This window comes from Lacerta agilis, chromosome 15 (assembly GCF_009819535.1).
Source record: "Lacerta agilis isolate rLacAgi1 chromosome 15, rLacAgi1.pri, whole genome shotgun sequence".
In the NCBI taxonomy this organism is placed as follows: Eukaryota; Metazoa; Chordata; class Lepidosauria; order Squamata; family Lacertidae; genus Lacerta; species Lacerta agilis.
The window spans coordinates 43,037,181-43,056,278 of NC_046326.1; the positions used below are offsets into that span (position 1 = coordinate 43,037,181).

The following is a 19,098-nucleotide window of genomic DNA, read 5'->3' on the forward strand; positions in this document are numbered from 1 at the left end:
CGACGCCTTGCCGGAGCGCAGTCGGCCTGGCGTGGAGGGGCTAGGGGGTGGGGTGTCCCCTCTCGCCCCGCTAAGCCTTTCGGCCTTGCGTGGGCCACCTGCCTGGGAGACGCCGGCGTTGGGCGCTCTTGACCCTACCGGCTGCTGCAAGGCTACGATTCCCAGCAGCACCCGAGACGAACTACAGTTCCCAATATTATTTGGGTAGGGCATTGCGCGCTGTAAGGGCGCGCGCTTAGCCTTCCAAGTCCATGGATATTGAAGAGTAAGGGGAGCGGTGCCTTCGTCGACTCGCCTGGCGCGCCACGCCTTGGCCACGTGCCTCTGCTTGAGGTGCAGAGCTCCGCCAGCAGCACCTACAGCTGACCGCCCAGCTCGGCTCAGGCACCCTTGTTGGGCCGGCTACCTGCAGGGTCGAGGGAAGAGGCAGCAACGCCCGGCTATTTATATTCATCCATGGGGCGGGGTGTGTGTGCGCCTGCGGGGCTGCAGCCCCCCCCCCAAGTTGTTGTATTGACTTTTGAAACTGCCCTGATGGCGGCCTAATCTCCACTGCCGTCTTGGTCTTTGCGCAGTTTCTTATTGCTTGCGGGCTGGGGGGTGCTAGTTTGCCACGCCGTGCCTTGAAAGACCTGCCTAGTTGCGCAGCGGGACTCCCCCCCTTTTAAAAAATGCTTCGTTACCGCCGCTCCCGGCAAGAGGTTCCGGCATCCCTCATTCCGGTGGCTAAATGTCAGGAGGAGCGGGGAGAGGGCCGATCCCGGCCGGGCTGCTTCTCCACCTGGCGGGCGAGGGCTGTTTCTCTGCCGGCTGGCAGCGCTCGGCCTCCCTCGGGGCTCCGGCGGGTTGCCAAGGAGCGCCGCGCGAGGCACCTGCTGGGGACAGAGCCGGCGCGTCTCCGGGCGCCGGCGCCTCGGGAGCGGCCCCCCCCCGCCGGGTCCCTGCCCCGCCCGCCAGGGGGCGAGCAGAAGCTCCTCCGCGGGCCGGCGGCGGGTGTGTCCGCGCGCGCGCGCTGTGTGCCGTCGGACACGTAGTGCTGCCTGCGGAGGAATGTGGAGGAGAAGCTGAATAGAGGGGGGGGGGGTTCATCAAAGACCCGCCTAGCTCTGTGTAAAGTGGGGGGGGGGTCCGAAGGAAGCGCCTTGGCTAGTGCGGCGCCAGGTAACCTTCGAGGGCAAAGGCCGCCGGTGCGCTCCGCCCGAGGGGGCTCCTCGCCGGCCCGCCCAAGCCCTTCCTAGCTGCTGCTGCCGCTGCTGCTGCTGCTCCTTCTCTCTCTCGGCCGCCGGAATGAATCCTGCCCTACCCAGCAGCCGGGAAAGTAGGTCACTCGCTCACTCCCCGCCTTGGCGGCAGCGCGCGTGTGTACCGAATTGCGACGCGCACTGTTCTCCCAAGGGGGCGTGTGCGGGCTAAAGAGCGCTCTTGGGACAGCGCGAGGGCGCGCTTGCCTGACCAGCCTCCCCCTCTGGCCACTCCTGCGGCGCGGATCCCTCTCCAAGCGCCGTTGTGGGGTGGGTGGGGGGTCCGGCGTCTCTCTCTTTGGCAGCATCAGAATAAAATATCTGGGCGGCGGGGTGGGGTAGGGGGCGCGATGAGATGCTTCTTTGGCTGGGGCAGCTGCAGCCCGCAAGTCCCCAAGAGAAAGGCGACCGTCACACTGTCCCAAGCATATTCTGCGAAACCGGAGATCATAGAATTGTAGAGCTGGAAGGGATCCTGAGGATCATATTCTAGTCCAACCACCTGCAATGCAGGAATATGGAGCAGTCCTTTACGGGGCACGAACCTGCGACCTCTGTGTTTTCAGCACCAAGCACCAACCGATCGAACTATCCAGAACAAGACGGAGGCCGTCCGGCTCCCGTCAGTCGTCCAGCGGGGCCAGTGGCTCAGGGGGGGCGGGAGGCCGAGGCTGGCCACACCGGGAGGAAACCCCTCTTGAAGGATGGCCTTGAGACGGGCCCACCTCGCGGAACACGGGTCTCCCCGTTCCCACGAGGCACAGCCGTCAACGAGGAGCATCGATGGGCAGGATGTGGGGGGCTCCCTCGACCTCCCCGTCTCTGCTGCCAAGCAAACCCTCATGATTTGGACGGAGGGGGTTTCCTAAGGGTTCTTGGGCGTTGGGGGGGTGTTAGAAATGTGCTGTGGCTTGGGCGCAGCCGGAAGAGCCTCGCTCGGCCTGGCTCTGCAGCAGAGCCACCTCGCTCCGCGGGGCCGGGCGGGAAGAGTGGCTGGAGTGCTTCGGAGGGGCCCGGCAGCCTGCGCCCCCTCCTCACGATCCTCTTCCGCAGCCGCGATCCGCGCCCCTCCGCGTGGCCCCTCCAGGGCAGCCCGCCTCGCTGGCTGCAGAGCCTTTGGGGAAAGACATGTCCACAGGGGTCTTTGGACGGGCGGCGCCTCCTCCCGGCCCCGGGGGTCGCCCTCGCTCGGCTGGGCGCTGCTTTGGGGGCTTCCTAGGGAGGGGTCCGGCCTTCGCGAGGCTTCCTCTCCCGCAGCCAAGGCGGCTTCGCGAGCAGTCCCCACCCCCGGGCCTGGCCTAGAAAGCGAATCCCGTCTCCACTTTCTGTAGAGGCGAAGCTGCCGAGGATTCGCCTGGAAGTCAGGCGGAGAGAGGAGCCTCCGAGACGTCGGGAAAGAGGGCAGGAAGGGCGGCAAGGGACGCACCTCCGTGCACCCCCCCCGCTACACCCACAGAAGACCCCCATGCAAACTGCCTGGGGTGGGGAGAGGGGAGAGGGGCGGCATCTGCAGGGAATCAAAGGCTTTTAGGTAAACAGGTTGAAAACCTAGGGCGGGGAGCATGGAAGAGTTGTCGTCGGGTCGGGCGTAGATGCGGAAGGGCAGTCTCTTCTCTTCTGACGCCTCCCTTAGCTATGGAGACTGGGCAGAGCAGTCTTCGCCCTCAGATTCAGGTCACCTGAAAGGAAGGACTTCCTCAAGCTGCGCGGAGTTAACCAATGGAACTCCCTCCCACAGGAGGCAGCGATGGCCACCAACTTAGAAGGCTGTAATAGAGGATTTTTTTTGAGAACAGGATGCTGGACTACTGGGCCACTGGCCTGATCCAGCAGGTTCTTCTTACCTTCTGATGTTTTGGACCCTAGTGTGAAGAGGAGAAACCTCTCCTCTCTCTTGCTGTTGCCTCTTAAATCTCTTAAGGAGCCACAAGACTCTCCCTTCTTCACACCGGAGGCAACAGGTGATGCTCCACAGAAGGAAGAGCCAATGGTGTTGGGGAGGGGGCTGGAGGTTGCAGGTGGAGAAGGGCCTCAGCAGGGCTGACCCCAAAGGGATTTAGTCTGTTAGAGGACACCCCCCCCCCAGTTCCCAGATAGGCCACGATAATGTTAGAACAGGATCTGAGGCCCAGGAAGGCCCACCTGGTCCAAAAGGGGGGCATTTCAGGCACTGCGGCCACATGTGGCCCTCCAGCACTCTTGGTTGGCCCTCGTGACTCTCCCCAGGCCACACACCCCCACTCACCCTGCTGCACACCCTCCTTGAGTGATTTCCTGGCTGGGCGGGGAGGACCCCCAAACTCTGACCCTGCCTTTCACTTGTCAGCATGGAGGGTGGAGTTTGCACCGCCCACTTTCCTTCTGGCTCCACCTACCCATGGCATGTTGCCCCATCCCCAAGGTCCAGTGAGGGCTGTGAAACTCATCCCATTCTGAGACCTTCCAGAAGGCAGAGGCCCTTGCCTGCCACTTGTCCTCAATACCTGGCAGACTGGCTTTGCACATAGGGGCTCCATTTAACTGACATCATTCATAGCCCCTGACATCGGTGCCTCCTCTAATCCTAAATCGTCTAAGGTGAAAGCTAGCCACTGCTGCAAAAGCAGAGCCCCATAGCTGAACCTGGAAGTTCCCAGGCACAATCCCCAAACGGCATCTCTAGGGAGGGCAGGGAGAGGATTGTTCTCTGAAACTTTGGGGAGCAGCTGCCAGTCAGCCCTGAGCTAGCTGGACCAATGGCTTCGCTTGGTCCAAGGCAGCTTTGGCCTGGGATCAGCGGCAGAGCTGGGACTGTTGCATGGAGACAGCCCCATCTTTGACCTCCCAGGTGGGGCTGACAGACTCCCTGCCTGAAACAGCCCCAGAGAGCTGTTGCCAGTCAGTGTAAGCAGCACTGGCCTAAGTGGATCAACGGTCTGTGCCTGAGGCAGCTTCCCGTGTCCAAATGTATCTTTCCGTACATGGGAGCCCTGGTCAGTGGGGGGGGGGGTCCTTCTGCGGGGAGGCATGCAAGGGGAGGGGGAGGCCTTTGGGTGCCTTCCAGCTTTATTTAATGGCAAACCTCCCCCCCCCCCGTGCATTGTCTTCTGTGGCTGTTTGGGTGCTGATGAGCTTGCATGCAAGGCTATGGGGCTGCCTTTCTGCTTGAATTTTCGTCCTGGTGTCCCCTGCCCCCACTCCCTGGCCGCTAACCCATGGATCAAACACTGCAGGGGGCAGAAGCTCTCTTCCACTGACAGCAGTGAGCAAGCAGGACCAATGGTCTGACTCTCAAGAGGCACCTTCCTATGTTCCCGCACTTTGAAAAACCCTAGACTGGTTCTTCCAGGGGGCTCAGCCACCTCTCCTGAGAAGCTTGGCCCTTGTGGGAACATCTCCTCCTTGCTGGGGGGGGGGGTGGCTGGCTGGTGATTTGGTGCATCCTTGCCTGACACAGCTCATGATGTACATGCTGGGGAGCATGCACAACTCCTGGGGAAGGAAAGAATGAGAGAAAGAGGCCACAGCAGCTGGTTTTCAGACGGTTTCCTTTATTTCCCCACCCCTGCACAGCCAGGGCAGGGCCTCCCCGGTAGTGGCCCAACTTGGAACAACGGAATGTGGCCACGATCCTGACCGGGGGCTCAGGGAGGGGGACCCCTGTGGGCCCCGTGCACAGTGGGGTCACAGCTGGAAAGGAGAAGGGGCAAGAATCAACCCCCACCAGCTCCCCAGCTCCCTGGGCACCCTCCCCGACAAGGCCTGGATGCCCCGCCTGCTAGGCTGCTAAGAACAGGAGCCAGGGAGGGAGGGAGGGAGGGAGGAAGAGCCAAAAGGCAGCCAAAAGGGTTAAGAGGCAGGACCCCCCACCCCCACCCTCACCCCAACCTCTCTGTCGCTCAAGCACTGCTTGGCCACCCCCTGACCTTGCCTTATCCCCTTAAAAAATGGCTGTTTTCATTTTACGCTTTTTAAAAAAGCCATGGGCAAATTGTCCCAATTGTGGCGTATGTTCTCTGCCTTGCCTCCCTGCCCCAGATCCCGGCCCTTCCCTAAGAGCTGCCAGGAGGGTCCTCTCCAAGGATGCCAGCAAGACCCTCTGACCCGGGGCTAACACTGTTGAGGACATGTTGCAGTCGTCCTCCTCCTCCTCCTCCTCCTCCTCTCCCCTTCCCCAGCTCCTGGGGTGTGGGCTATACTGACTGATTCTGGACACACACACCCAAAACTAGACCCCCTCCCTCCCTCCCTGGCAATTTGAGCATTTCACTTGCAAGGAGTGGGGGTGTTCCTGGCCCCCCTCTCTCTCTCTCTCTCTCTCTCTCTCTCTCTCTCTCTCTCTCTCTCTCTCTCTCTCTCTTTTTCATATTGCATACAGATCCACAAAACCACAATTCCTGGTGCGCTACGTTTCCACGTAAATTGGTCCCTGGTGGGTCCGTCCCCCCCGCCCTTGACCTCACTCCAACTCTCCCCCCTCCCTCTCCCCCAAGCCTTGTCCACTCCGGAGGGGTGCCTCTCCCAGCAGCCCACCCAAAGCCCTCCTGTCTGTAGACCCATCCATCGTCCTCAGTTCCACAGGTTGGGGGTGGGATCGGTCCCGTTTCCTTCTTTCCTGTGCGCAGTCTCCTCAATTCAGTTTATAAGCATCGTCATGGGACATGAATCTCCGGGGAGCTTGAAGGCCGAGGGAAAACTTGTGCATTGTGTGTTTGTTTGTTTTAAAATTTTATATGTGAACACAGACATTACAAAAAAGAAAAGGGGGGAGGGAAAGAGAATTGCACCTTTGCTTGGAAAGTTTGTTCAGAGTTCCCACCTTTTGGCTGCTGGCTGGCCTTTCCTTTGGTCTTGTTGTTGGCTGTCCAGCCCTGCCCAGGAGGGGAAGGATCCTGAGCCATCCAGCAACTTGGATATCTGTCCTCCAAGAAGCTCCCTGCCTGCTTTGGCCTGGAGCAGGAGGGAAGCGGAAAGGGGGCCTCGCAGGCAGTGTGGGGTGGGGTGCCCCATGGCCCAGACTAGCCCTCTGTCCCAGTCCATATCACAGAATTGCAGAGTTGGAAGGGACACCAAGGGTCATCTAGTCCGACCCCTTGCAATGCAGGGATCACATTGGCTTAGTTGGTGCGGTCCTGACAGGGGCGGCGGTGGCAGCTCATTTTTTGTAACCCTTGCAGGGTGGGGTATATCCACCTCCCTCTTTCTCTCAAATCAGCAGGATTTCGCAGGGAGCAAAGCAGCTGTCCAGTAGTTGCTAACCAAGGATTCGATCCCGGGCCCTGGGTTCAGGAGAGGAGGGTGGGGCCGGGGGTGGGGAATACCTTTCCGTGGGTGCTCTGTCAGGGCCACCGATGGCGAGCGTTGTGTGATATTGCTTGTAATTCCATCCTGCGGGAGCACAGGATCTGCCTGCCTGCTCGCTCTCCCGCCCTGCACGGTCTGCGCCTACAACCCCCCCTTGCTGGCCATGGGCGGGGGCTTTGAAGAAGGCCCGGGAGGGGGCCTGCCTTGCTGCTGCCAAACCCCCCAGGCAGAAAAAAGGGGGAGGAGGAGGAGTCACAGCGCTGGGGCTCCGGAGACCGGTGGCGGCTCAGCGTGGCTCCTCCGCGGTCAGCGGACGATCACCGCCAAGGCCAGCACCCCGGCCAGCAGGGCGGCCTGGAGGGCCCCTGCAGCCCTGGCCCCGGCCCCACGCACCCCGGCCCCCGCTGCCTGCTGGACCCCGCTGGGGGGCTGCAGAGATGTCCGGTGGCACTTCCCCTTCGGCTTGGGCAGCAGGCCCAGGCCAGGGGATTTGTGCTCATAGTCTGTCCCCTCGTTCTCCTTCCAGGGCCCGGCCGGCTTGGTGGTGCGGTTTCGGCTCTTGGTGCAGTTCTTGCCGGGCTTCCGGTAGCCAGGGCGCTGCTCCCCCGGCCGCCCTTTCCCCTTTTCCGTGGAGGAGTGGAGCGGCGGGTGGTCCCCCGGGGGCGCCCTATCAGCTGACGGCGGGAAGCGCACCCCATTCACCTGGTGGTGCAGCGACTCGGAGGCCGCGCAGCCCCGGAAGCTGTCCGCCGTCAGCTCCTTCAAGTCCACGCCGTGCAGCTTCTCCGGGAACTCGCAGATGGCGCTGGAGCTGGAGCCCCGGAAGCGGTGCAGCCACTCCCAGAGCGACTGGGCCCGGCATCCGCAGTGCCAGGGGTTGCTGTTGAGGCGCAGGTACTCCAAGGCCTCCAGGTGGGCCAGGGCCTCCCCCGGCAGCTCGGAGAGGCTGTTGTTGAAGAGGAAGAGCAAGGTGAGGCGCCGCAGGTCGTGGAAGGCTCCCCGGTGGATGCTCTGCAGCTGGTTCTGGTGGAGGAGCAGCCGGTCCAGGTTGACCAGCCCCCGGAAGGTGTTCTGGTGGAGGCTCCAGAGCCGGTTGCCATGCAGGAAGAGGTGGCTGAGGTTGACGAGGTCGGCGAAAAGGTCATCGTGCAGGTAGCCCAGCCGGTTGTCCTGCAGGTAGAGGTACTGCAGGTTGTGGAGGCCGGAGAAGATGCCGCTGGGCAGGGAGCTGAGGCCACACTTGTAGAGGTGCAGGGCGTGGAGGCGGCTGAGGCCCTGGAAGGTCTTGGCCGACAGCTCTTGCAGGTTGGGGTTGTCTCCCAGGTCTAGCTCCTCCAGGTGGGAGAAGCCGCGGAAGGCGTTTGGGTCCACGAAGGTGACGTTGTTGGAGTACAGCCAGAGGGTGACCAGCGAGGGGCTGAAGTGGCCGCGCAGCAGCAGGGAGATCTGGTTGTTCTGCAGGAAGACGCGCTCGCTGTCCTCGGGGATGCCCTCCGGGATGGCGAGGAAGTTGTGGGACTGGCAGCTGACGGTCATGGGGGACGGGTAGCAGACGCAGTCCGTGGGGCAGCCGCGCGAAGAGGGGAGCCCCAGAGCCAGCAGAAGCAGCAGGAAGAGTTCCAGGCAGCTCCCTGCAAGAGGAGAGAGGGGAGGAGAGACATCAGCGGGGTGCACTTTGCAATCAGAGACACAGAACAGCCGAGTCGGGAGGGGACCCAAGGGTCATCTAGCCCAACCCCTGCAATGCAGGAATCTCAGCATCCATGACAGAGGGCCATTGAACCTCTGCTTAAAAACCTCCAAGGAAGGAGAGTCCACCACCTTTCAGGCAGAGGAGGAGAACCTCTGGGGTCAGCTCTGGCCATGGGCTGTGCCCCACTGAGCTACAGAAGGGCCAGAGCCCGTCCGTGTGGACAATACTAAGTGGGCCAAGGTTTTGGCAAGGCAGGCCTTTTCTGTATATGTGTGCTTTGGTAAGCCTGCAGCCCTGTGAAACTCTTCTGTCTGCATGCAAACAATACAATTTAAAGCACATGGCTCCCCCCTCCCCAAATCCTGGGAACTGCAGTTTGTTATGGGGGCTGGGAGCTGTAGATCTGCGGTAAATGTCAGTTTTTTGGGGGGGTTCATTCATACCACTGGAAGACTCAGGAGACTCAGGACACATGAAAGGAAGTCCTCTTTCATGCAGTGGAACGGTGGAACTCCCTCCTGCAGGAGGCAGGGATGGTCACCAACAGAGAAGGCTTTGAAAGAGGAGGAGGAGAAGCCTTCGTGGAGGGCTCCTGGCCAGGATAGCTATGCTCTGCCTCCACGGTCGGAGGCAACTGTGCTTCTGAATTCCAGTTGCTGGAAACCCCAGCAGGGGCAAAACTTGCTCTTGTGCTCAAATCCTGCTTTCGGGTCTCCCATATTGGGCATCTGGTTGGCACCCTGTGAGAACAGGATGCCGGACTAGATGGGCCACGGACCTGATCCTGGAGGGAAGTTCTGGTGTTAATTTACATCACTGGGCTGAGTGGCAGAGCTAGCACCCCTGCCACTCTGGCTTCGTGCTCAGCCCTCTCCCCTCCTCTTCTGTGGCACCCCCTGCCCAGCCCACCAGCAGCCTCGCAGGCTCCCCCGGCTCCTGCCACGGGTGCCCACAAGCCACAGCTCCCCTTTCCAACTGGCCTCTTGGGCACTGCATTCCCGAATGTTGCTGGAGAAATGGGATCAAGGCCAGAGCAGCCCCCCTCCTGCCTCCATCCATTATTTATGCTCTGAAATATTAATGCCCTGCCCTTTGCCAAGTGGCACCAGGGTTGCCATAGCATCCGACTGCTCTAGATGCTCCAGTGCACTCCTAATTGCCATTTGGGTTTTTAAAAATTTTGTGGTGTGCATATATATGTGTGTGTGTGTGTGTGTGTGTTTAAATATCTACCTAAGACAGCCAGGTGAAGCCTCCCAGAAAAGTTTCTGGGGCTGCTGCTGAGGGGAGTCCCTGATGCCCTGGGCTTTTCTGTAACTCTCAGCACAGAGTTAAACTGTGGAATTCCCTCCTGCCAGTGATGCTCACCAACCCAAATGTCTTTAAAAGGATATTGGACACATTTGTGAAGGAGAACAGGGCGACTGATGGCTCCTAGCCACAATGACTCCACCCTGCCTGCACAAGTCGGAGGCGGCGGCCCTTCTGAATGCAATGGCTGGAGGCCGCACGCAGGAGGGGAGAGTTTGAACCCTGCTTGGGGGTTTCCCATAACGGACATCTGTTTGGCCACTGTGAGAACAGGAGCCTGGACCCGACGGGCCACGGGCCTAATCCAGCAGCCTCTTCTTACTGAAAGCACAAGAGGGGTTCTTCCCCCTCCTCATTCAATCCCATAATAACCCTGCAAGGTAGGCCAGGCTGAGAGGCAGGTCCTAATCCAACACCAACCGCTACACCGCACAGTCTTTCAGGAAGATGCAGGCTTGGAGTGGCGAACAGCACCCTTGCAAAGCCCGCCAGCTTCCTCCTGCTCTCCAGGGAGCTCCCAGGCCTCAGTTTCCCTCTCAGGGGGGAGGGCAGGCAGGCAGGCCCTCCCCTTCCACCGCCCCAGTTCAGCCTGGAGCCCAAAGAGCAGAGGCAGGCAGGCAGGCAGCTTGTCCTTCTGCATCAAGCATCCCCAGCTCTGGTGCAAGCAGGCACGGAAAGCGATGCACTCGCACTGGGTGGTGTGAGAGCGCCTCCTCTGAGCCCTTCAGGCCTGCTCTGCATGGATCTGAAACGCAATCAGGCGCACGCACAACCCCCCTCCAAAGACACAGGCCCCTTCTCCTCCTCTGGCTGGGTGCGTGTGTCTTCCTTCTGCACCCAGGATCCCTGCGCTGTTCCCTCCGCCTCTGCCTCCCCCCCCCCCCCCCAGCCCAGGGCTGCACAGACAGCGAAGCCGTGCTTTAAAAAACCCACATTCCCTGCCAAGGAGAAGCCGAAAATCCAGAGCAAGTTATGCAAAGTAGGCCGCTGCGATGCGCATTGATGTGCTTATCATTTTACATAATTTATTCTTCTGTGGCCAGAAACAAGCCTCCTCCTCCTGGCTTCCCTGTACTTTTGTTTTCCCTGCCACCATGAGGGCTAGAAGATTGCCACCTTGATTTTTTTTATTTTTTTTTAAGCAGGTAAGCAAGCTGAGATCTTTGAGATGCCAACTCCTCAGTTACTTGTTTCTCTGCGCTTGGTGGTAATTGAGAGTTGGCCATCAGAGGAGGAGGAGGAGAAGGAGGAGGACTCTGGGGGACCAGGTATCCTGGCAATGAGCAGCAGCAGCAGCCTCTGTCCCTGCAGAATCTCTGGCACCTAAGACAAGCAACTGCCGAGGAGGAGGAGACCAAGACACAGGGTGAAAATGGCCTTGAGCCGGCGAAACTGTCGCAGCAGTCCCTCTGGCTCAGGAATGCCTGCACTGACTGGCAGCATCTTCCCCAGCCCAACCTGGATATGCCAGCAATTGAACCAGGGGGACTTCTGCATGCCAAGCAGCTGCTCTTGGAACTGAGCAGTGGTCCTTGCCTGCCTCATAGCATGTCAAACTGCTTGTTCAGCTAGGCCACTCTGACTGGCAGGGGCTCCAGTAAAGAGGAAGAGGTCTTCCCTACCACCTGCTAGTGGAGGCTGATCTCATGTCCTGGGACACATTCTGCATGCCAAGCAGCTGTTCTGGGACTGGTTTAGGGTCCTTTCCTTAAAAGTAAACTAGGGTTTGGGACTTGTGGTTGTGAAGGAAGGGAAAGAGGAAGCTGCTGGGGTTTGGGCCTGGGGCCTTCTGCATGTGAAGCACGTGTTCTCGGCTGCTGGGCCGGGGCCCTTTCCTTAAGATGCAGAGAGCTGTCTTGTCTCCCCATCAGTTCTCCGGAATCTCAGGCAGAGGAGCAGAGCCTTTTCATCTGCCTCCTGACCCTTTTAAAAGAGAGACGCCTTGAGGGATTGGAACTGGGGCCTTCTGCATGCCAAGCAGGGGCTGGATTCTCCTCTGCCTCTCCTCCCTCCCAGGAACACATGCACAGGGCTGCAGATTCACGTTGCCCTGCCAGTCTCTGGGTGCTGTGGGGTTTGAGCCAGTGTTGCCGCCCCCCCCCCCTCCAGGCACAAATGCTCTCTCCTTTTTCCCTGCCCCTGGAGAGCAGTGCCTCCCCGCAGCAGCCTGATCTCCCCCTTTCCCACCCCCACACCCCCCCGGGCTTCCCCTCCTGACTCAGGTCTGCTTCCTAAGCCTGTCCGAATTGCACCCCACGTGACTCTTCTAATTGGGCACTAATTAGGCATTGCTTAATGGATGCTTGAAATAATTTATCTCCGGCTCTGGACAGCCAGGAGCACCGCCTCCCTCGTTAGGACTCTCCCTCGTTAGGAGGCTCTACTAGAGGGACGTGGTCAGGGCGGGGGGGGGGAGAGGAGGACCCCCTTCCCTTCCATCACTCTCTCTCCTTCCTGGGGGGCCAGCCTGGCCGGGAGGAACAGATGCAACAGCATAAGGTTCCTTTTCAGGGCCCTGGGCATGGGGGGTCTGCAGAAGGGCCAAAGCAGCAGCCCCAGATGCATGCGCAGGGGATGGGGGTCTCATTCTCCTTAACCAGCTGCAGCATGCCAGGAGGAGATAGCCCCACATTGGGAACAAGGCAGATCGGGGAGCTTTGCCCACATCACAGGGCTGGTGCTACCTGCCCCTCACAGAGGCTGCCGCTGGTTCTGAATACCAGTTGAGTTGCTGGAAACCACAGTGGGCACCTGGTTGGCCACTGTGAGGACAGGACGCTGGACTAGACAGGCCACTGGGCTGATGCAGCAGGCCTATTGTGATAGCAGAACCTCCATGCCCAGGAACAGTCTACCTCCGGATGCCAGGTAATGGGGAACAACAGGAGAATGCTGTTGCCCTCAAGTCCTGCTTGTGGACTTCCTGTTGAGGCACCTGGCTGGCTACTGTGAGAACAGGATGCTGGACTGGGAAGAGGCCCTTTGGCCTGATCCAGCAGCCTCTTCTGATTATGCTCTCCCCGGCCTTGGAGATGCAGCTCCTCCCTCCCTCCTCAAAAGCACCTGGCCCAGCTCTTGTGATGGTCTCCATGGGGCTCTCCCTGCCTTGTTTACAGCTCAGCAGAGAGTTTGCAGCTCGTGGCCGCTTTGGGCTGGGCAGAGCCCCAGCACAACAGGGGGGTTGAGAGAGAGTGGCAAAGGCACCCATGGGGCAGCAGGGGGGCTAGTGCAGCCTCCAGCCAGCCAGGTGGGCCTCTCTGCCCCAGAACAGACTCCAAAAGCTGCCTTGGTAGACTGAGCCAGGCCATGGCGTCATTGAGTTCAGTGTTGTCAGCACTGGCTTGGCAGCAATGCTCTCCCCCCCCCCCCAATCTCTCTCCAGGATCTATGGCTGGGGTCTTCCCCAGACCTGCCTGGGTGGGACATAAGCTCAGCATCGCTCTCTCCCTTTGGCACCCTCGTTTTTCTTAGCGGGAGGGGTCAGAGTAAGTGGGCCTGTGGTGTCGACTCAATTAATCAGTCAGGTTTAATTGGCTTCAGAAAACCCTTCCCGTCAATTAATCCCCACTCGGCCATGGAGCTCGCAGCTTGTGAGACTGCCTCTCAGCCTAGCCTACCTCGCAGGGTTGTTGTGGGGAAGGGGAGAACCACGCACACCGCCTTGAGCTCCTTGGGGGGAAAGGGGGGATGCAGATGCAACCAACCAACCCTAAATAAATAAATATATAAGTAAGTAAGTAAGTAAGTAAGTTTCCCTGATTAGTCAGTCTCTCTGTGTGTGAATATATCACCACAAACTCATGCACACACCCTGTTTTTCATACAAGTGGTTCTAGGAGCTGCTGACAGCCCACGTTTTCACAAGAGGCCTTCTGCCTCCCCTCAGTCCCAGGAGGGGATTTCTCTCCGGCAGCAAAGAGCAGCTCGGATGGAGGCCTCTGAATACCTGTTGCTGGGATCCGCAGGAGGGGAGCGTGTTGCTGTCATGCTCAGGCCCTGCCGGCTTGTGGGCTTCCCTTTGGGGCACCTGTGGGAGCAGGAGCCTACTTATCTCCCACTTAGACTACTGCAATGCGCTCTACGTGGGGCTACCTTTGAAGGTGACCTGGAAACTACAACTAATCCAGAATGTGGCAGCTAAACTGGTGACTGAGATTGGCCGCCGAGACCATATAACACCGGTCTTGAAAGACTTGCATTGGCTCCCAGTACGTTTCCGAACGCAATTCAAAGTGTTGGTGCTGACCTTGAAAGCCCTAAACGGCCTCAAAGGCCCAGTAGACCTGAAGGAGCATGTCCACCCCCATCGTTCTGCCCGGATGCTGAGGTCCAACGCCGAGGGCCTTCTGGCGGTTCCCTCACTGTGAGAAGCCAAGTTACAGGGAACCAGGCAGAGGGCCTTCTCGGTGGTGGCGCCCGCCCTGTGGAACGCCCTCCCATCAGAGGTCAAAGAAATAAGTATCTGATGTTTAGAAGACATCTGAACTTCCCTGTCTAGGGAAGTTTTTAATGACTGGTGTTTTAATGTATTTTTAATCTTTTGTTCTCCTGCCCACCTAGCAGTTCAAAAGCACATCAAAGTGCAAGTAGATAAATAGGTACCGCTCTGGCAGGAAGGTAAACGGCATTTCTGTGTGCTGCTCTGGTTCGCCAGAAGCGGCTTAGTCATGCTGGCCACATGACCCGGAAGCTGTCTGTGGACAAACGCCGGCTCCCTCGGCCTATAGAGCGAGATGAGCGCCGCAACCCCAGTCGGACACGACTGGACCTGATGGTCAGGGGTCCCTTTACCTTTACCTAATCTTTTGTTGGAAGCTGCCCAGAGTGGTTGGGGAAACCCAGGCAGATGGGTGGGGTATAACTAAATTATTATTATTATTATTATTATTATTATTATTATTATTATTATTATTATTATTTATTATCTCCTCCTGCGGTTTCCAGCAACTGGGGTTCCGGAGCATTGCTGCCTTTGACAGTGGTGGCAGAGCCCTTGTGGGCAGCAGCCACAGAGAGTCCTATCCTCCTCCATGAATTTGTTCCATCCTCTTTTACAGCCATCTAGGTTGGCGGCCATCACTACTTCCTGCAGGTGTGAGTTCCGCAGTTGAACCACAGGGCAGTCCCTGTGCGAATAAGTCCTTCCTTTGGTCTCTCCTGAATCTTCCTTTCATTGAATGCCCCATTGTTCTAGTGTTGCGAGAGGAGGGAAACTCTCCTCTGTCCGCTTTCTGCGTGCTTCTTACTCACCTGTTTCCCTAAACGAATGCCGCAAGCCTTCTGGTAGGGGGACCTCTGCTTTGGCCCCCAAGCTGCTCCTGCTGCCTGATTGGGGCAGGAGGACCCGCCCCCCAAGCAGCCTGGAATCTGCCTGCCGGAGTCCGGGGTCTCCGTGTGGCCTAAAGATGTGTAGCCTCTGCGCCCTCCCTCCTTCCCTCTCGCCTCGCAAGCGGCGTCATAAATAACTGACAGATCCCAGCTGTTTGGAATTATAGTTTCTGATAGAGTGACAGCTGCTTCCAATCCCCCAGTAATCGCCCCAGCAGTTCCTGGAACATAAAAATCACGGGAGATAATTTTGTCTTTGCATAATTTGGTTAGGCAAGCTGTGGCTTTAATGGCAATTATGACCTTAAAGGCAGAAGGGGTGGGCTCTGGGGGCCACCAACCTACTTGCCTTGTTTTTCCCGGGGGAAACATCAGGACTATTTAGTGGGGGGAAGCCCCCCCCCTTTTGCCCAACTGAGTCTGAATAGCCTTGGAATCCAGGGATTCCCTTTCCAGGAGAAAGACTGTTCTGGGTTTGCCTGAGGGGACAGGGACCACCCTTTCCCCCTCCCCACCTTCCCCAGTCTGGAAAATGGGCAGGAGGGGCGGAGAGACCCCTTTCACCCCATTCCAGGAGCACCATGCCAGAGGCAATGGAGGGTGTAGCCACGGAGGTGACCCTTAACCTTTGTACCGTAGGCCACATTCTGGACACGCAAAAGTCAGAGGTTGATCTGGGGGCTGCCGTTGGTGCGCGATGTTCAGCACGAGAGCAGACAGGATGAGGCCATATCAGCACCTGTGCTCAGAGATCCCCACTGGTTGCGGATTTGCCACTACCAGGTCAAGTACAAGGAGTTACTATTAGTATACAAAGCTCTTCACAACTGGGGACCAGTCGCTTTGCCCCACACGTGACCATTTGGCCACTTTGATGGGCAGAAGCCACATGGTGCCTGTTCCACATTTGTAAGATCATTTAGTGTGGCAGCACCTACACTCTGGAACTCCCTGCTGATTGAGAATATTTTATTCTCTTGCTAAGTATGCTGTTTTAAATGCACATTTTATACTTGACTTCCTTTGGTAATAAAATAGAAAATTCTTTTCAGTAGCACCTTAGAGACCAACTGTGTTTGTTCTTGGTATGAGCTTTCGTACCACTTCTTCAGATACCTTTGGTAATGTTTTCTTTTCGTTTTGTTTCTTAGTTAACTTTGCTGTGTTAAATGTGCATTCTATAGTTGATCTCCTTTGCAACATTTTATTTTGAAATCTTTAAGATGATATTTTAGTTTCCTGTTAATTATGTTGCCTTGAATGTATACTTGGATGTTTTAATGCGTTGTAAAGCGCTTTTTGAGGTTTTTTCCTTAAAAATATAAAGTGGTATAAACATGAAGTGAACAATGAGAACAAGGTGCCTTTCTGCACTCTTTTCGGCTCCGTAAAAAACAACTTTTCTTTAGACAAGCCTGTCCAGAAAGCTGACACAAGTTTTGATCTGTTCTTTTGTCTATGGTTAACTTTTCAGAAGTCTTAAATTATTGTGGTTAATTCTTCTTACCAGTAATTTTTTTAAAAAAATCTTTTTGGTAAACAGCTTTGAGGTTGTTGTTTTTAATAATCAAGCAGTGTGTACATTTTATTAAATAAATAATGATATTAAGAAGAGGTTGATACATGCTCCTGAACCTTGAGGGCTGGGGGCACCCAAGTGCCATTCTGCACACCTGCAACATCCATGCCCATTGCAGGATCAGGCCAGTGGCCCATCTAGCTCAGGATCCTGCTCTCACAACCAGGTGCCCAAAACGAGAAGCCGGCAAGCAGGACTGGAGTCCAACAGCAACTCTCCCCACTCTCATGACCCCAAAAACTGGCATTTCCTGCCTCCACCCTTGGAGGGCGGGCGGAGCCATTCTGGTTGGCAGCCACACAGACGCCCCACAGATGGGCTCCGGGCAGCCTCAGGACTCTGGGTGGGTGCAGAATGAGACCCTGAAGCTCCCCCTTGCCAGTGGCAAGGGATCTGGAACGGGTGGGGGTCCCACCCTGCTGGGAGGAAGCAAGGAGAGTTGGTGCGGGGAGAAGGAGAGGGAGGGGGCACCGACTTCCCAAGGTCACCCCGAGGCTCCTGCCGCCCCCACACGCCTCAGCTTGCCACTTATTGCAGTTTTAAAGCCAGCCATAAATCCCATACTGTAATAATGGGGAAAATCAATAGCGCCGGCTGAGACTCAAGCTTCCTCCCTCTCGCCTGGCCCAGGACCTCCCCTCGGGGCCCTTCCTTGGACCCAGACAAATGAACGCCAATGGACGGATTAGCCTCCCCTCCGGTCGGGGAATGGGAGGGCGGGTCAGTTGGCTGGGGCGATTTCTTCCCAGGGCTTTCTTTCCTTGCCACCCCCCCCCCCCCGCCAACCGCTTGCATTCAATCTCAAGGATGAAGTTACCAAGGAGAGGCGCTTCCGCAGGAGACCATCTCCTTCCTTGCTCCGCTCGGGGACATCGGGGCGCCAGGAAGGGGACACCGCGCGAGTCAGAGGAGGAGCCTCGACTCCGTTCCCGCAGCTCCTGGCCCACCCTGGCCTCCTGCCGGCCGGCCTGGGACCTTTGCGACAGTCGGAAAGGTCGATGGACTGATAGCACAGCCCTGCTCTGCACGTGGAAGGACTGCTGCTGCGGTGCATTTAATGCAAGCATGCGGCTTCATAAGAATATAAGGAGAGACTGCTGGATCAGGCCTCTGGTCCAGCATCATGTTCTCACAGCGGCTGATAGATCAGTGGATTAGAGCGGGGTGCTGATAACGCCAAGGTTGCGGGTTCAATCCCCATAAGGGATAGCTGCGTTTTCCTGCATTGCAGGGGGTTGGACTGGATGACCCTTAAGGTCCCTTCCCAGTGGGAAACCTCCAAACAAGATCTGAGCACAAGAGTTTCCAGCACCCATGCCTCCTGTGAGAGGGAGTTCCATGGTTTAACGCTGTGCCGCATTGATTTGTCCTTCCTTTTATCTCTCCTGAATCTTCCAATATTCAGCTTCACTGGATGTCCATGAGTTCAAGTGGTAGGGAAGATTCCCCCCGCCCGCCATTTACCCCTCTCAGAGCAGCAGCCCCCACAACAAACTGCGGTTCCCAGGGTTCTTTGGAGCAGCCATGTGCTTTAGACCTATGGCTTGTGTGCAGACGGAAGGGTTGCACAGGGCTGCAGCCTTTGTTAAACATGAACACACAGAGAGAACTTCTACCTTGCCAAAACCTTGGCCCACCTAGTTCAGTACTGTCCACACTGACTGGCAGCAGCCCTCCAGGTTTCCAGGGACAACGTTGTCTCCTCCAGCCCTCCCTGGAGATGCCGTTGGGGGTTGAATCTGGGACCTTCTGCATGCAAAGCAGGCGTCCTTCCCTGTTGAGCCGCTGTCCTTCTCTCCGAACGGGCAGCAACAGGCTGCCACTGGCAGGGGCCAGCAGAAACACGCAGGGCCTTAACCGCCTCTGACACTGCAAGGGAGCTAATGCAAGGAGCCAGCCGCCCCAAGCCCTGCCAGCAAGTGGAAGCATGTGCAGGCATCTATGCGGGGGCTGGGGGGGGGGGTTGGGAGCAGAACCTCCCCCCATCACATCTTTCCTGATGGCTGGCTGGGGGCAGGGCCAGCCAGTAGCCTCCTTTACCCCCTCACGCTGGCTTGGAACCCAGCCCCCACAAGGCCAGGTGCTCTTATGAGCACCAGCAGATGCCTGCTCCTCAAAAACAAATTAGCACCGATCCACCTGGCTGTCGAAAGTGGCCATTGGGGAATGTGCACGGGAAGGAGAGTAATGGCTGTTCCGGCAGGTTCATCCGCTCACTCCTGCTCCCAACCCTGCAGAGGCTGCAGTCGAAGAGGATCATGTGGGCCTTCATAGCAGGGGGCAGCGGTCTGCCTTGGCCCCTGGGTGGAGAGCGTCTGCCTCCGAGGGCTCTGCTCTCCTGCTTTATCTGACAGGAAAAGGCCCTGCCCAGCCCCACTTCTTGCCTCCTCCCCCCTGTGCCGCTCAGCCTCTTTCAAAAGGGTCTGCAGCTCAGTGGGTGGAGCACATGCTTGGCATGCAGAATGCCCCCAGCGATGATGAGAGAAAGGCTCCCTCCCAAAACCCTGCAGAGCCCCTTCTCCTTCAGTGTGGACAGTACTGAGCCAGATGGGCCGGCTGTCGGTGCAAGACCTGCTTCCTGCATCCTGCTGCAAATTGGCCTCCGTCCAGAACCAAGAGGACTGGAATCTTGGTTTCTTTTAGAGAAGGGAAGGGGAAATCCA

At 57.8% G+C, this 19,098-nt stretch overlaps 1 protein-coding gene across 1 annotated transcript; it reads right to left on the minus strand.

Annotated features, from left to right (window-relative positions):
• Positions 1–6,674: 6,674 nt before the first annotated feature.
• On the minus strand, positions 6,675–17,489 carry RTN4RL1 (reticulon 4 receptor like 1). The gene is made up of 3 exons (XM_033171557.1): positions 17,253–17,489; positions 10,716–10,851; positions 6,675–8,197 (listed from the first exon to the last, which is right to left on the minus strand). Exons 1-3 carry the CDS (start codon positions 17,487–17,489, stop codon positions 6,831–6,833), a joined length of 1,740 nt encoding a protein of 579 aa, XP_033027448.1. The 3' UTR covers positions 6,675–6,830.
• Between the last annotated feature and the right edge of the window lie 1,609 nt (positions 17,490–19,098).

What these genes read in the sequence shown, in the direction of transcription:
- RTN4RL1 (XM_033171557.1), bottom strand. Translation starts at nt 17,489, where the DNA reads ATGCACCGCAGCAGCAGTCCTTCCACGTGCAGAGCAGGGCTGTGCTAT. An exon ending in TGCGGAAGCGCCTCTCCTTG is followed by an intron (nt 10,852 to 17,252) that starts GTAACTTCATCC and finishes TGCTTGTCTTAG; the next exon opens with GTGCCAGAGATTCTGCAGGG. An exon ending in CACCAAGCGCAGAGAAACAA is followed by an intron (nt 8,198 to 10,715) that starts GTAACTGAGGAG and finishes CTGATTGCAAAG; the next exon opens with TGCACCCCGCTGATGTCTCT.